This window comes from Falco peregrinus, chromosome 6 (genome assembly GCF_023634155.1).
Source record: "Falco peregrinus isolate bFalPer1 chromosome 6, bFalPer1.pri, whole genome shotgun sequence".
Taxonomy (NCBI): Eukaryota; Metazoa; Chordata; class Aves; order Falconiformes; family Falconidae; genus Falco; species Falco peregrinus.
In genome coordinates, this window is record NC_073726.1 from 78,727,289 (window position 1) to 78,744,123 (window position 16,835).

The following is a 16,835-nucleotide window of genomic DNA, read 5'->3' on the forward strand; positions in this document are numbered from 1 at the left end:
ACACTACAGTAAGCAATCATTGAAATTTTCTATTTTATTTCAGCAGAGTAAGTTTAGATGTGTTTACGTTTCATATGACACATGCAATTCTTATACTAAACAAACCAAGGAAACCCAAATGGAGTCAATGAACCATAAACACGGATACAAAAAGCCATTTATCTTTATGCCAGTCTGAATCAAAAGTTCAGTTCTGGATACTCTCCTTGCTCAGAGTATTCAAATCTGGATCCAAAACTCTCTGTTGGAGTCAATCTCTAAAACAGATGACAAAACTAACATAATGACACGCACATATATACACATGCACATACCTCCTTTTTAACATGCTGAGTATTAGCTGAGAGCCAGGATTGTTTTCAATTTATTTAACGTATAAAGTGATTCAAGGCTCCCTTCCCTGTCCTCCTCCCTTTTCCCAGTCTGGCCAAATCTTTGTGCATAGTTGGCTTCTACTGCTGCATAGCCAAATAATGCAGAAAGCAAGATGGCTGCTTTTTTTTTTTTTTTTTTTCCCTTAGCAGAAAGGTAAAAGTTTTGTTTTACTTTTTTCCCCTGTGTTTATCAATCAAATTAAACAAACGGCTTAAAAATTGATGCAAGCAAATGGCAGCCAGAGTGCCCTTGTGCATTTTATAACTGCACCCAGCTGTGATAACAGTCCCACAGAATATATTTCTGCATTTTCTTTTTTTTTGTACACTTCACTGGTGATTCACTCCCTAGAAGGGATTCGCCCCTTTTAGGAGAGGGAGAATTCACTGGTTTCATGACCTTTTACTTCTGCAGCAGAAATGGGTGAACTCACTTGGAATAAATATGAACCAAGCCAAAACATTACACAGGACAAAATTAATTCTGAATCTGACCTTTCTGAGTCTGGGGGGTGGGTGGGGGAATGGGAAGAAAAAAAAAAAGTGTGTGTCTATCTTTTCATCAGTGCCTTACAAATTTGTAGGCACCAAAATATCAGAGCAGGGACTAAAGCTTTATGGATGTGTGTCCTGGTGAAAAGCAGATGAACAGCAAAACTAGAAGACTTAAGGTACCACGGCTGCTTTTTGGGTGTGTGCCAGAGCGTGGTGGGGGACCCCCTGCAGCCGCCTGGAGATGCCCAGATGCCCTGGCTGGTTGGAAGCTGCCGGTGCGCCTTGCCGCTCCGACCCACCTCATCACCACTGCTTGTGGTGGCCACGGCTCGAAAGGGGGGAAACAAGAAAAGCAGCACTTAAACATGCAGTGGTGGTTTGCCCCCTACTCGATGCTGGGCTGTGGAGAACAGAGCAAAAGTGGGAGGGGAGGAGGTTCTGTTGGCTTGCCCAGGATGGAGGGTGTGCCACGGGAAGCATCTCCCACCAGGGAGGGGAACTGGCCTCAGATTTTTGTCACCCTCTGGACAGGGGGTGACACACACCGCTGCCCCTGCACGCTGCCTGAGGTAACTGGGCCTGCTGTGTGTGCCCTGCTGTTGCTGCCCCTTTCATGCTATCTGGAAAACCAGAAGATTGACGTGTCATATAAAAAAACCCACACAAGATAGAACAGTGGTCAATTTATAAATGTTTGCAGGAGTTAAGCTGTTTCAGGCATGGGGCCTCTGGCCAAGCTGTCAGGCGTTCAGGGTCTCGGCGGGCCGCCCTGGCTGCCATTTTGTGTCGCCTCCACCAAGGCCGGTGGGGCCACCCGGCTGGCAGGGGTCGCAGTGGCGGCCGGCAGCCCCAGCCCTGCCCCGTTGCCGCTGTCAGGACTTGGGGCGCAGTGCGGCCCACGAGGAGGGATCTGTTGCCGCTGGCAAGCAGCAGTGACACCACTTCCTTGGCAGCCTCTCCTCAGCGTGGCCATGCTAATGTGCATCCCACCCAGAGGAGGCTGTAACAGGTTGTGAGGGGCTCTGTCAAAAAGTTAAACTCTAGTTAAAAGCAACGTGCCCGGGAGCATGCCTTCACAGATGTTACGGTGCATTTTTCACTGTTTTTTTTGTGTGTTACGTGGCTGTTTTCAGGGCTTTCTCCACACGCAGCCGGTGGGTGTGGGTATTCAGCACAGCTGCAGCAGCCCCCATGCTGCTGAGGAGGACACAGGCCCAGCATGGCCTGGCTGCCCTCGCAGGCATCCTCATCACCTCACCTCTTCAGGTGTCATAAGGCTGATACCTGCCATGGGGCTCAGATGGGCTTGAAATTAAAAAAAAAAAAAAAAAAAAAAAAAAAGTAGGCTGACACAAAGTTTGCCAGATTTTGAGTCAGGGTGAGCAAAGGCAGCAGTTTCTCCATGAGGCCGAGCTTTGTCATCCTGTGATGCTCCTCTCAGCGATTACCCTGTTTCACCATGCAAATGTTAAGTTCGTGAAGTTTAGTACTACCCTATTTATGAAGACCAAAGTATATTAAAAGGTCTTGAGACAGAGATTTGAGCGTGGAGTTCACCACATTCCAGTTTTCCACACTCATGAGAGGTTTTAAATTTATTTATTTTTATCAGTGACGTTCCCCAAATGGAGTATGCTCTGCAGGAAGCAATTCAAGCAAGTGCTGGCTGCAGGCCTGGTGCTACTTGGCCTATGGCTTTCTCTATGAAGGAGCCATGCGTTCTAGAAATAATGGCCCAGGGCTTTTGGTAGCAGGATCCCAGTGGTCCAGGGGAGCATCTGGGAGCCTTGCTCAAGATAAGTCCTTACCTGTCTGCTTTGGAGTGGGGGAACTTAATCTGCATGGGCTTTCAAACTGCTGGCCCTAGAGCAGCAAGCCTGAAAGATCTTGGAGGGCTAACAGCCCCTGATACCATGAAGCTTAAAACTTTTATGGTCCCAGCAGTTTTCTGAGGGGAGATGAGAAAGGAATTTTAGTTTTCCACTTGTTTAGAGAGCTTGAATTGCTTTGCAATGAAAAGTTAATATAGCCTAAGTTTGGAGAACAGATCATTTGAAATGACTAAGGGAAGCTTGGTGAACAAGAAAGCTGGAGCAGCAGGACTCATCAGGAAAGAGCAACAGGAAAAGTACCACAAAGCTGCTGAAGATGCACAAACCTTTGGAATGACACCACTGTTCTTCCATTGCATGCCTCAGTAGCTTGAGGAGGCTGGTGTTTATGCTGACTTCAGAGAGGGAGGAGTATCTACTGGTTATCTAGTTGTTGCTACCTTGTGGTGAAAAAAAAAATGTTTTCTGGAAGGAAATGTAATGGAATGTGCCTTACCTCCTTGATAATGAGGCATTCCTTCCAGGTGATAACTCAAATGGTGATGTCATGTTGATGTCTGATTGAAGATTGAGACTGGCTGATGAGCTTGCGTGAGAGTGAAAGGATTTTTTCCAAACCTTGCTGCGGAGTCTAAAAACTCCAGCAGTCAGCCCTTTGAGATGTGTTATTTCCAAGAGCATCCTGAGAAAACACTGATACGATGCATACTGGGAGGTCATAGTGCTGGACCAGCTGAACTGGTGAAATGAAAACTTAAAATCTTCATAATACAAGTGTACAATAATTTATGTGATGAAGGCCTTTTTTACCCTTCCTGTTTCCACTGCCTAGTACCTCAGTCTGCAGGGACTGTCTCAGCATGTGTGTATGAAAAGATGAGAAAAGGTCCCCATTTTTAAGTTCCTAATGAAAGTTCCACCATGCTGAATGCTACAGAGTCCAACTACACAGCTAGATGTTGGAATTTTGGATTACCTTTAAAATCTCTCTGGTGATTTTTCCATTCAGAAGAGTATCCTTGTGATGCAAAGGGAGAACAATAAATTTTCTGAAAGCCTCTATTTGTATTGAAGGCCAAGCTTTTGTGACTTTTACAGGACTACAAGATGTATTCCAGAGAGCATTTGGGTAACAGCAGCATAGCACCACCAGAGTCAGAAGATCCCTCAAATTTGCAGAGCTGTTTCTTGCATTGCTCAGTACTGGTGACCTCCCTGACTTATGCACAAGAGGTGGCAGTAATCTCAAGGCATGGTTCATGTTTCCAGCCGTGCTCACATTCTTGGAGAGAATATCACACAAACGATATCCTGGCTTTGAGAGTAAAGCCAGGATATCACTCGTAACTAACAGCTGGCCACCAGTGCAGTTTATTAGAAACTCAGCTAGTTACTGAAGTGGGTTCTTTGTCTTGGTGACCTTCCAAGGCAATCAGAGCCTTCTTGGAAGACCTTGAATCAGAAATGTTTGGATGTAAGAAAAATAGCACTGCGCAGCACACAATTCCGATCTCCCAGGGTTCACAGATTTGGAAGGCACTGTACCATATGTAACTGCAGAAGACAGCACTGAAATACTGTAGCTGCTGCATCAAGGTCATGGTGTTCTGGGATCCAATTAAAATTATGCAAGATAGGCAATTTAGAAAGGAATTCACATAGAGCTCAGGAAGGAAAAAAATTGTATGCATTATGCACTCAAGTTACTTCACAAGATTAATTTTCCACTATCTCATGATCTTGTAATAAGAGCACAAAGTATTTTAAACATTTGATTTCCTTATTGATCAGAACTCTTGAGACCTTACTTTCTAATTCACAGTTACAGGTTTGACTTCCATGTAACAGCAAAGTTGTGGGCTTGCCTTGAAGTATGCACTGGTTGCAATGAGTTGTGAATTTGGTGAGTGAGCAACAGTGAAACCTGGAACAGGCATGTCTGATGCTAAGAAACCCACCTCCTTCCCTGGAGGTGATGTGAATGGAAAGTGGTAATGCTGCAGGTCCTATAATCCAGAGCATTGCTCCTCACCTCCTCCAACATAACGATCATGCTTATTCAGATCACTGCACTATCTTTAATTCCCAGAACCTATAAAGAGATAATGAGGAACGATACTGCAAGCTAGGGGAATTGCAGTTTGATGGAAAGCCTGATATTTTGGGTGGAGGCATCACAGGCCTATTCCTATCCTAATTCTCCCCTAATTCCTATCTCCTGAAGAACAAGGATAAACAATTTAGCTATCTACTGTATTTTAAGAACTGCTTACATTGTTCTGCTCTGTAAACCAAAAACTGCTGCTGGCAAAGGGGATGGGATTTCACGGATGCTTTGAGCAGAGGTTTCCTTACAGGTATTGCTAGATTCATGACCTCTGTTAGATTAGGCTGGTGACTAGGGACTTATTCTGAGCTCAGGGCACTGTTTTGCTAGCTGGAGTAGAAACACCAAGTGAAAAGGGTAAAGAAGAGATAAAGAAGAGCTCACAGTCCAAACAGGCAGGACAAAGATTTGATTCCCTTAGAGCCAGCTGAAGAGTGGTTTGCAAACACCTTGTAAGTACCAGTGTTTTAGTCTCCTTTTTCTTTTTCCTTGCCTTTTTCTTTATATTTAAAAACTTTGCCTGAGGAAGAATTGGCTAACCAAGAAAGACAAAAAATGAAGAGGGAGCACAAGAGCAAAGAGTGACAGAGAGGCAGGAAGGGAGCAAGGTGGGGAGACTGAGAAGCTCAAACAGTCAGTGAACAGATAAGAAATGTCATCCAGCAGAAAACTGTGAAAAGAAACTAGACAGGGGTGGTTGCTGCAGTGTAGATGTTCCTTTGCTCAGGTGCAGGTGTCTCTACTGAGAAAGTCTCCTAAGCACATTCATGTTGCTGTGCCTCACATTGAACAACACTGGGAAGGGAAGGTCCAGGAAATTGGCTCTGATCCTCCGCAGGCTGCAGTGATTGCAGGTGTCCATGTTTGGTGCAAGCCAGTGTATCTCCAAGGCAGGCAGTGGGACTGCAGCATCCGTGGCTGTTTGTGCGTGGGGTCTGAAGCTTTGTAGGATGGACTGTGCTTGTAGGTGTTAAAGCAGAAATGGTGAGGGGGGCAGAGCATCCCTTTCTAGAAGTAGTCAAAGGACTCTTCTTAGGTGTCACCTTCTGCTTGCTTAGGAAGGAGATACTGTGTTGGACATTTCTTCTTTTTCACAGCATAAAAGATGAAATGCCATGTGTGAGTCCTACGTGCAGCTGAAGGAGCAGAAAACCCATCTCTGTCTAAAGGGGGGCAACTGCGGTCATGTGGGCATGACTGGTCTGAGAATGCAGAAGTATAGGAGTACACGGAGGTGTTTCGGAGGTTTGATAAATGGCCCAGTAAGCCCTGATCCCCTCTTAATAATCAGTGCTTGGCTGTGGTGAGGAGAGAAATTAAGCAAAGGACTAACAAACCCAAGTCTGTCCTGTGACCAGCCTCAATAAACAACAGGCAGAAACTGTCCTTGAGAGTGCCTTTATCTCCAGAGGTTGCAGAGTCAGTGAGATGGAGGGAGAAGGGTGTAAACAGGGCCTGTTTGGTTTCATACTTTATTCTCTTTATTCTTTGTTTTCTGATGATAAAGGAGCTTTATGTGCATATTGTAGCAAAGGAATTGATGAGTCATAAGGATTGCAACTTCATTTCCCCCTCCACTCTTTTTATTTTTTTCCTGATAGTCACCTCTCCTTCCTTTCCGTCTTGCCCCTCCTCTGCTGGCGCAGCAGGACGTGCTGCGCCTTTAAGAAGTGTGGTTTTTCAGAAGACTAATTCCTGAGCTTTGGCATGTGTTGAGGCATGCCGTAAGTTTTGTGGTGTGGTGAAAAACTAAAGTGCATTTGTCTAGGGAGGTTTTTAACTCCTTTCAGCCATAGATACACTTTACCTCTTTGTTCTTCACTTACAGAGCTTACACCATTCAGCACTTCCATAGGGATTTCTGCTTTCTTCTCCAAAAGAGGAGGGGAGATAAAGTATCAGGCTTTTTTTTTTCCCTCCCCCCCACCCCCCAATTAAAATTTCTATTTATTGAATTGGTTTTTACATGGCAGAGCTCTGGTGAATAAAGCTGAGATAGCAAATTCTCTTGCTGATTATAGCCTCCCACTGGCACCAATATCGCTGCAGTGTTAACCTGTCATTGCAGTAGCAGAACAGTGTCGCCGAAGACACACTGACCCTAGCAGTCACAGCATTGGCAGCTTTATTATAAATTTCATATACTGTGAATTTCTTAAAGTTCCTGTTCATGAACGTTGCTTTTTGCTGCCTTTCCCCTCTCATCACGGTCAAAAAGAAACTTGTAAGAAGACAATACAATTGTACTGTGAAAATTCATATAGCATTGCATAAATAAAATGTAGGATGTCCTTTTTTCCTTTTTTTTTTTTTTAGCAAATCTTATTCTTTTGAAACTAAGTGTATGCTTGGGGAGGTCTGCCTGGATATTTTTTTCACATTTGCTAGAGACAGTCTTTAAACCACAGATTCCAGTTGGGAATGTTGTAGGTGTTACAGGCATACCAGGAGGTAACTACATAGTTACGCTTGGTCATTATTTGAAAAGCTGTGCTTGCTACGAGGTCCTGGAGCTGTATGCCAACGTTGTCTTGTAATAACAGCATAAATCCTCCTGGGCTGTCAGCCTATATTCATGTACCATACATTGTTTGAGGCCTCAAGATAGCAAGTAAGTCCAGGTGAGCAGAATTCCCCTATGTCTCCGGCACTGTGGCAGCTCCAGGACTTGCTGTGTAGTCACCTGCAGGATGTGGGCCCCACGGATGAAAGAATGGCTTCCAGTAGAGACAGGCCTGTTTTTATGAGAGGAGATGTTGGAGGGGAAGGGAGGGAGCAGGAGCTAGGGCTGGATGTGCCTTCCACACTGAGGTGGTTATGTGGCTTTGATTAAATCACTTAACCTTTGAGATGCAGGTTTCGTGTGAGTGAAATAGTGGAATTAGCACTGTGTATGGCATGCTGGGATTAAATGAATTAACGTAACAGTACTTCACAGTCTCAGCTCTGTAAATGTGCTGAGTGCAGTTCTATTTAAGAAGCTTGTAGTGCTCCTTACTGAGCCTACAGGAGGGCTCCCACCAATCCCCTGTCCTCCCCTCCTTCCCAATTAGTCCGGTCAGTGCTCTTATCCCTCTCCATGACCAATAGCGAGCGGTCTTTGCCACTTAGCTTCTTGATCTTGAAGCAGTGCTGTATTGCGACAACTCTCTTCACAAGTGGCTACAGAGGAACAGCCGCATCTCAAGCCCTGGCGAGGAGCTCTGTCTTCTGCATTGCCCTCTGGCTGCCTGGGCCCAAGGAGTCCCCAGCTACCCAGTGCCTGCAGCATCCCCTTGATAGCGTGCTGGAACAGGAGGTAGAAGTCCTGGGATCTCTTGACATCTCTGCTACCTGCTCATGGGGTGGCCTGGGCAAGTCACACCACCTTTCTCTTCTTCACTCTTAATGCTGAAGTGTGGATTGTATCCTTTACCTTCATACCCAAGAGCTGCTCAGGCTGAGTTAATGAATGCCGTGAAGTCAAGGATGTCCATGGACGCGCAGCACAATGTAAATGTGAAGTATTACTCTCTAATTATGGGTGGAGGTAACCCTTCTTGAAAATTATTTGTTTTATCATAAATCCACATTTCATCAGGTGGAATTGTAGGAAGGAAGAAGAATATAGAAAGCCTGTGCTCTGTTACCTCAATCCAGATTTTTTCAGGAAACTGGAATGCTGCCTCTCCCATGTGTTATGTGCATGTGTCGCCTCTGAATCTACTACTGGTTACTGAGATTGATGGGGTGGCATAAAACCAGTCTGACTTCTATAGGTGTAATATTTCAATATACAGATGAAAAGAGGTCCTTTTTTCTTTTTTTATTTTTTTTCTTTTTCCTCTTGGGATTTGGCGTTTTATAAGGAAGCCTAGTACTGCTTTTTGCAGCATTGTCTGGCATATCCAGGGTTGACAAAGCAGCTCCTTGGGTTCAGTCAGCTAGTTGAGGATTTTAGGAAAAAAGCAGATGAAACATTATTATTTAGCTGCTGACATACTGGCAACATTAGGGTACAGTTTGTAAAGTCTCCAATGCTGCTGAGGGATCAAAGAGTTAAAAATTCCAAGGGTTTAATCCAGTATAATAACATTTTGCAAGGCCTATCAAATTCACAGCAAGTGAGAAGCAGAAAGGCAAGTGAACTAGGTGGAAGATGAAATTAGATGGAATTATATTGCTACAGGTTTATCTAACTAGTTGTTTGACTTAACAGGGTAGATGCATGTTTATCTGAGTTCTCAGCAGAAGCTCAGACTGAGTCCTGCTCTCCTGCTCTCCCAGGCTGTATTATCCACAGAAATTCAGTGCCCTTCATCTGATTTGAACAAAGCAGTGTTCTGCTGTATCTATTTTTGGTCACTGATTTGTATGCTGTAGAAGCCATCTCATTCCTTAGAATACAGCCATATATTGTTGTGTTTGTTTTCCTTTTGCTGCTGTGTACATAGTGGATTGTTGTTCATTTGTTTGAAGGATTTAAACATCTGAAAGAGACCGGGGATGGCAATGCCTTTGTACATAGGTTAGATGTGGAGCTGCAGGTTCCTTCCGAAGTGAAATGTTATGTGCCATCTACTGCGATGCTTATTTGTGTACTTGAGGCTTTTGGTGTGGGAAGGACAATCAAAGTAATGCTAATCCAAGCAGCTGGGTAAAACTACTACTGCTAAAACTAGCACAAGGCAAAAATGGATATATTTCCCTAGGTAGTTCTGCAACTAGAGGTAATACCAAATATAAATTATGGAAGTAAATATTTGTATGCAATAAGCTTAGCTGAGTTCGGGGGTGTAGTGAGAGGAATCAGTTTTTACTGAAATATGTTGGTAAACGATGCACATAGGGCAGATCTCATCTGTGAGAAATTCAGTTCTTCTGTAATGTAAGCTTCGCCATATTATTTGGACACAAAGAAAACCAGTTATAGCCTGAATCTAGACAATAGGCTATCACTGATGAAAAAAGTAAGTAGAAAGTGGGAGATAAAAGGAAGGCTAAGTTGTTCTATATTGCAGCCCCTTTCCCGTGAGTGGAAGGTTACTCTGCAAGGAGCCGTCGTAGCTTTTACCAGACTATTTGCAGAGCAGTGCTGTAGCAACAGAAAAGCAGTTCTTACGCTCTGGCTCAGTCTATTGCAAACAATTTATTTTCTGAGAAAGCTAATAGCTGTTTTGTTACATTACTTCCCAGCAGATGAGCCAGGCACTCCTGAATTTAGAACAGAACCACAAGTGAGTGACAGCGAGCTAAGCATGGGCTGGAGTCTTGTGGCAGCATATACCTTCAGCTCCAGTGCTGCAGTCGGAGAGAGAAAGATTTTTCCTTTGAAGCTAAGACACCTGGGGCTTTTGTAGAAACTAAGTATGCCTCGAGTTGTGCAGCTGTTATCTCAATTAAAAAAAAAAAAAAAAGAAAAAAAAAAGGCAGAGAAAGACAAAGCACCCGGCTTTTCTATGCACCACCAAAGATTCCTCAAAATGCTAAAACCCAAATCAGCACTTTTCATTCTGCAGTTGTGTTGCTTGCAAATACTTTCCATCTTGTGGCTTATGTGACACTTTCAGGCGAAGCAGCCTCCCAGGCGAGCCATGAGGCTGTGCTGTGTGCGTACGGGAGAGAGGGAGCGCCGGAGTGTGCATATGTATATGTATGAGTGAGGGAGCGAGAGCGCGTGTGTGCAGTGTCGTAACATGGCAGGGCACAGGCAGTTATGAAACTTTCCAATAAAGTCTCAGTGCGTCAGTATTGGTTGCTTGGGTGGTGGTGGTTTTTTTTTTTTTTTTTTTCCTGTCCGTTGCCCTCCAGTTTCATTTCCATTTGTGAGCGAAGAGAGAGGGAGAGGTTGAGAAATGCTAGCAGACCCCCCCAAGCCACTGGAGGAGCCGAGCAGTTCCCACGACAGGTGGAGCACGCCGCCGCGGCACTGAGCAACATTCCCGGGCCATGGTGCCTGGGGACAGGGGGAGGGGAAGCCCTCGCACTCGGGGCAGCTGCGCTTGTAAGGGGCCCCTTGAAAGTGCTGCAGCAGCAGCCAGAAATTCGACTTTTATTTTTTGAAAGGACTGGAGAAATTATTAACCACAGTTGATGACGTCAGAGTTGATCTGATTAAAGGTTTGTTTTCTTGCTGGCAGAGGTGTGCTCTGTAGAGACTGGTTCTCTCTTCTTTTTTTTTTAAGTTTCTTTTTTGAACAGCAAACGGAGGGAACTGCTCGCATTGCTGCTGCTGCTGCTGCCGCTGCTGCTGCTCCAGCTGCGTGTGTGTGTGTGTAAACAGGATGGTGTATCTGTAGCTGCCACGCGCAAACACACATTTGACCATGAGGACTCTTCGCAGGTTGAAGTTCATGAGTTCGCCCAGCCTCAGTGATCTGGGCAAGAGAGAGCAGGCAGCCTTGGATGAGCGGGGGACCCAGCAGCGACGGGCCTGCTCCAACGCTACCTGGAACAGGTAAGGTCTCGCACAATGTGCTGACTCCCCTGCAGCCTCTCCACCCTCCCGCGGCTGCAATGTAACGTGTGGGTAGCCGCTCTGTTAGCTTGCAGGCTAGGCTGCCTTGCTCGCAGCTCGGCAAGATTGCAGTACACCAGGCTTCTGCGTTAGCCTGTTAGGCGTACTGGAGTTTGCGTTCAAGTAAAAGACGGGAGTGGCTTTTTTCCCGTTGCTGTTAACCTTTCTCTGAAGGCTGATAGCAAAGAGCCTTTCCTGCAGAAGCCTCAGCCTGCTCTCCCTTGTGATGGACAAGGACTTATTTCACAGGGTCCAGCTACAGATACCTCTTTGTGTCTATCTGGATATTCTCATTTGTGGTTGATTAAGTTTATTTTAGTTTAAAAAAAATTAGGCATACGCAACTGTTAAAATAAAATTTTATCTGCGTGAGTATATATATTGCTGGTTGTTGATACAGATATGACAAAGTCTGTTCAGTTTACTCACATTAATACATATACGTCTGTGCATGCGTGTATGTGCGCAAGCAAGCACATGCACTTTGGACAGGGAAAAGTAAGTCCTGATTGTTTCCTTTATTGTGTTTATACATTTGAATTCTATTACTGTTTGACAGAAATCCCATGCAAACATTTTGTTATGAATGTATCACTTAGCACAGATACTGAGAAAGCATCTTAATGACTGTTTTGGTGACACTTTTAAAGATAAGTCATTAGGAATTATATTCTTATGTCCTTTTTGAAAAGTAAATGTCATTTCCTGTGTCACAGCTTGGAAAGCATCATTTGTAATGTTTTTTAATTGTATGGTGGTACAGCTTTAGGAAGAATAATACCAATGAACTGTAGACACATTTGTTAAAGGTATTTCAATTTTGAGGAAAAAAAAGACTTACAAAGTATCACATCTTCTGTCCCTCTCACCACTCGGTTTGTGGTTTCATGTCTGCATTATGAATTAGTTGTTGAATGCCAGCAGCACACAAAACAGTGAAAGTGTAGCAGTCACAAAAGAGACTGAGTTTCTGCTCAAATACCAGGCTATTTATATGACCCTGAGTTGCACCCAAGGTCTGGTTGGTGGTGATAATTAAAGGCTAGATTGGACCATCTTGGCTTATGCCATTTGGGACTTCAGTTGACCAGTAGCCCCATGGGAAGCAGCAGGGAGTAAGGTACTCCTTGGCATGAGCAAAGGTGACAGAATATGGTCCCCGAAGCCTTTTAGTGGTGGTGTGCTGACAGCATTTGCTGGCAGGATTAGCATTTCCAGGTCTCACTTGCGAGGAGGGAGCTGTGGAGCTGGGTGTGCATGGAGGGCAGGTCAGGCACCGGCCACGCTGGGAAGAGGAGAGCTCCAGGCTTACAGGCTGCTGATGTTAAAGCCAGAGGATTTTTCTAAGTGAGCTGGAGCAAGAGTTTATTTTTAATTCATACAGGACAGGTGTAGCTCTGGCCAGAATTGATTGCTGATCAGCGAGCTAGATGTCTGCACGTCTCATCCAAACAAGCAGACAACTGTCCCTTTGCCTGTTCCTGGGGCAGGTGCCTGTGAGGCATCCTGTCACACCTTTGCATGAACTCAGGCCTAACCGTGCTTTCCTGTTGTGGGCTGCCTTTTCCCTGTGCAGGAATTGCTGAGCTGTCCCTTGTGTTTGGTGGCACATGGTGGCCTCCAGATCGCCTTGGAGGCTCTGGCAGGGCTGCTGCTACCTGCGGTGGCAAGTCAAGTGGGCATCGCGTGTCTGCGCTATCAGCTGCCTAAAGCTATGGCTAGTACTGCAGATTATGAGCCAGTTGCACTGCATGGGCAAAGGGAAGGTCTTTCATTTCTTCATCAATAGTGCAAGGCTTTCTCCTGATTGGAGGTGAGAGTGAGGGTCAAGATTTGTATCCTGTCTTGGTTTTAGGAAACACAGATATTCTGCAGGCTGTAAAACTGGAGTTTATCCTCAGGAAAGCCAGGGCTTAAATGATGTTGGATCAGTTGTATTAAGAATGTATGCAATGTAGCTTCTGCCTGTCACCAGTGTGTGCCCATCTTGGCAGGTGTAACAGGGCTGGTCTGGAGGGAGTTGGTATTCAGCTTTCCTGGAGAGACCGTAACATTAGTGTCACAAACTGAGCATCTGAACTTCCACTCACCAGAAATCTTGGGTGGGTTTTGAAAATCCTGGGCTGTGGAAGTTTTTTTATTTTTCGCCTGCAAAACTAAAACACTCTGACAGGACTAGCATACCATACTTTGGTTTATGGGAATATTCTTCCAAGGAAAAGATTGCCTGTGCTGTTTCATTCTGTGCAATATTGAGCGTAAGAGCTTGCTGATCAAGGAAGTCAAGATGCACCAGCAGAGCTCTTCCCTCTCACCAAGCCTGGCTGTTCTATATTTAAATGTCTGCTGGTTTCTTGCCTAATGTTAGCAGCTGTGCCTGGGTGTGGTGTGTGTGTAACTGCTTTTGAAAGAGGCTTTGAACCAAATCCGTCAAAACTGATGTGGGGAGAGTTAAAGCACAACCCCACGGCAAGTGTTGCCCCACACAAGACTGCCAATCCTGTGCTGAAAGACAGCCCTTTGAGGTGGAGTGAGGATACTGCCTGGGCCCTGCTGGGGACCGCACTGAAACACTGCCAAGCCGCAGTTTTGTTGGTGGGGTCTTCTGCAAGGTAGTAGCTCTGTTACTGTGGGCTTTTTCTGCAGTTTACTGGTATGTGGCTGCCGTTTGGCTGCCCAGTGACATCCCCTCCTCCACCTCTGCCGTGCAGACCAGTCTCAGCCCTCAGACTGTTTATGCCAGAGGATGCCTGCTGTTTTCTGACACCAGGGGAGGGCAAACTGCAGGAGCCTAATTGCAGGGTTCAGTGTGCAGGGGGCACATAGCACTCAGTGCTAGCAAGGGAGGTCTCTTCCTCCCTGGTAACTTTCCTTTACCTCCAAACTAAAATGCTGTAAAACCTCTTGACACTATTAGGTCAGAGGGCAATCGGTGCTGAGCTGCTGTCTGCTACTATGCAAATTAGACTTTTATGTCATGGCTTTTTCTGAGCTTGCTTTCCCATGAACCCCAAAAGATCTGTACAGCCACACACCGGCAGTGCACGTTAACTAGCAACCAACAGCAACATAGTGGAACAATACAATTTCATTACAGCTCAAAGAATTTGCATTGGATTAAAATAGCTTAGATTTTTTCACTAGCATTGTCTTCAATTCCTTTTCTCCCCCCCTTTTCTGCTTCAGGCAAAAAATGAGGGCTGAATGCTGACTGAACCAATTGGACTGAGAAACACAGGGGTTTTAATCTTGAGCTTGCAAGCCAGGGGGGGCCCTCTCAGGGCAAATAAAATCCATTGGGAGGTTTTCATTCTGACTGAGCTAGCACAGACTGCCTAATCAGGAGCTGATACTGTCTGAGTTGTGCTGTGGGAAAGCCTCTAGTCAAAGGCATTTAGATCCTCTTTGGTGTAAGAAAATGGGGAAAATTCATGGAAATGTGAAGGAGTAGCAGATAGTAAAGAAAAGGTGAAGAAAACATAGATGGGATGCCTGTGTCATTAGTGAGATCAGCAGTAAATCCAAGGAGACATACGGAATCAGAAAGAGTTTTATGGTTTGGGCTAATTTTTACAGGGTTGTAATAAGCACAATAACTTTCTGTAATTTTTACAGTCATGAGAACCATATTTCATCTTCTAATTAAAAATGAATGTTTTTTTTCAGATCACAGGGAGGCTTTTCAGTGGAGAAAACATTCCAGACCAGCATACTTATCTGTGACTTGGAAATTTTCTTTCTTCCAGTATTTAGTGTCTATTTAGAAATACTCTGAAATATTTCTGCATTTCTGAGGATCACCTTCTTTTTCCTGACCCTTTATTTGAAGAACTCTTTGAAGTATTTAGCTGTGTGCATGCATGGGGGGAGTTGAGCTGTGGGATGGGGAGGAGGGACAGAAGTATGAAGGGGACTTCCCAGCTGGTCAAGCCACCACTGCATCATGGAGGATATGCCAGCCTTGACTACAGTAATAGAAAGTGGTGATGGTGAATAGCTGCCCCCCATAGCCCTCCAAACATATCTGTACTTGATTGAATGCAGGTACAATTGGAAGCCAAAATCTCCTTAGTCCTATACTCTGCAGAGATATAACTCTTCAGTAGCACCTCAGGGAAGTCTCAACTTCGTATGTAAGAGTAGTGTTTATAGTTGGTGAGGTTAGTGAACTAATGCTTCTCAAAGTTTTTGGGGATGGAGTTTTGCAGACCATCTTATTTTCACGTGTATGATCCACTGCATAATTGCAGCCTGTTCCTCTTTGTAAACTGCTTTACCTTGGGTAAAAATTTCAGAAACCTTAGTAAACTGGCAGCTGCAAGCTGACTTTGAAAGGGTCAGGGCCTCATGGACAGCCTGTGGAGTTGCAGCTGGACTAAAGCTGTGCTGAAAATGGACTCTTCCAGATTGGATTAAGCTAATTCAGAAAAATGAGGGTTTATTCTGGAGCGAGGGTGTCTTCAAGGAAATTTTGATGCAGTTATATCAGGTTAATTATTTTTAATTAGCTATTCCCATAACTGTCCAGAGGATATGAGCTCTAAGTCACTTAGTTCCTTCTGAAAATGAAAATGTTGCCTTTACCTACCCGAAACTTGCAGGGTGTGATTATTCACCCAGCATTGGTTTTATTCATGGACTTCAGCTGGAGCTCTGGAAAGGAGAGAATTTGCAAACACTAAATAAAAAATGCTGTGATATTTTCACCTATGCTGTTTGCATACAAAGGTCATGACTGCTTTAGAGAACCAGAGTTGCCTGTGTGCTATGCATGAATGAAGACGTGGGCCACTCCACCTGCTTTGCCAGGAAACGCCAAGCTGGGAGGTCCATGGCCATGGTTGAAGCAAACGGGTCATGATTCAGACAGAGACTTGCAAGCCCAACTTTGCAATTGTTCCTCAACTTTGTGGACAAACTGATTCTGGCCAGGCAGAAAACAGTGTTTTAATCCCAGTAGTTTTTCCTTCTTGGCTTCTTAAAAATGTCAATGAAAGAACAGGTGTGGAGAGTATGTAAGTGCTGGAGGGAGCCAGCTTCCCACCCACTGAAGGCAGTGGTGTCTGGGTGGACAACTAGCAACTCAAGGGAAATGTATGTTTTGATCATAGTGAAGTACACAGGCAGTGGCTTTCTATTATGCAAAAATCAGAATAATAAACCCCACCCTCCCCATCCTGGCACTCACGCTGTTAGGCTGAATGGGAGTGCCATCAGCAAGCATCAGACTTTGTGCTCTTGGGATTTACACCTTCATGCTGAAGCAAATGGTGGGGAAGGTCTGTGCTGTGTGTGCTGGAGGTGCCATTCCCCACATTTCAGGCAGCTGACTAGTGAGTCCTGGAGCCACTGCCTCCTTTGGAGGATTGGGCAAATTTAGAATGAGTAGTCTCTCCAAAGAGGTGAAGTTTCTTAAGCTGCTGCATTGACTTTTGTTGCTGTGAGTGCCTTCTTGGTTGTGGGTAGTTTTCTTTTGGCAGTCTGGACACTGTGGGATAGGTGAGTACAATACATTGCAGGAGCCATTTGAC

General features: G+C 44.9%; 1 protein-coding gene across 10 annotated transcripts in view; it reads left to right on the forward strand.

Annotated features, from left to right (window-relative positions):
• Positions 1–16,835, forward strand: part of PRR5 (proline rich 5) — a 94,286-nt gene that overhangs the window by 28,360 nt on the left and 49,091 nt on the right. For 3 of the 10 annotated variants that reach the window (XM_055807563.1, XM_055807562.1, XM_055807565.1), the window contains one exon: positions 11,131–11,244. The exons of 1 other annotated variant lie outside the window; for it this stretch is intronic. In XM_055807563.1, the coding sequence (XP_055663538.1) occupies positions 11,141–11,244 (104 nt within the window). In that variant the 5' untranslated portion in view covers positions 11,131–11,140. 6 more of the 10 variants (XM_027789411.2, XM_055807564.1, XM_055807561.1 and 3 more) reach the window with 5 other exon arrangements.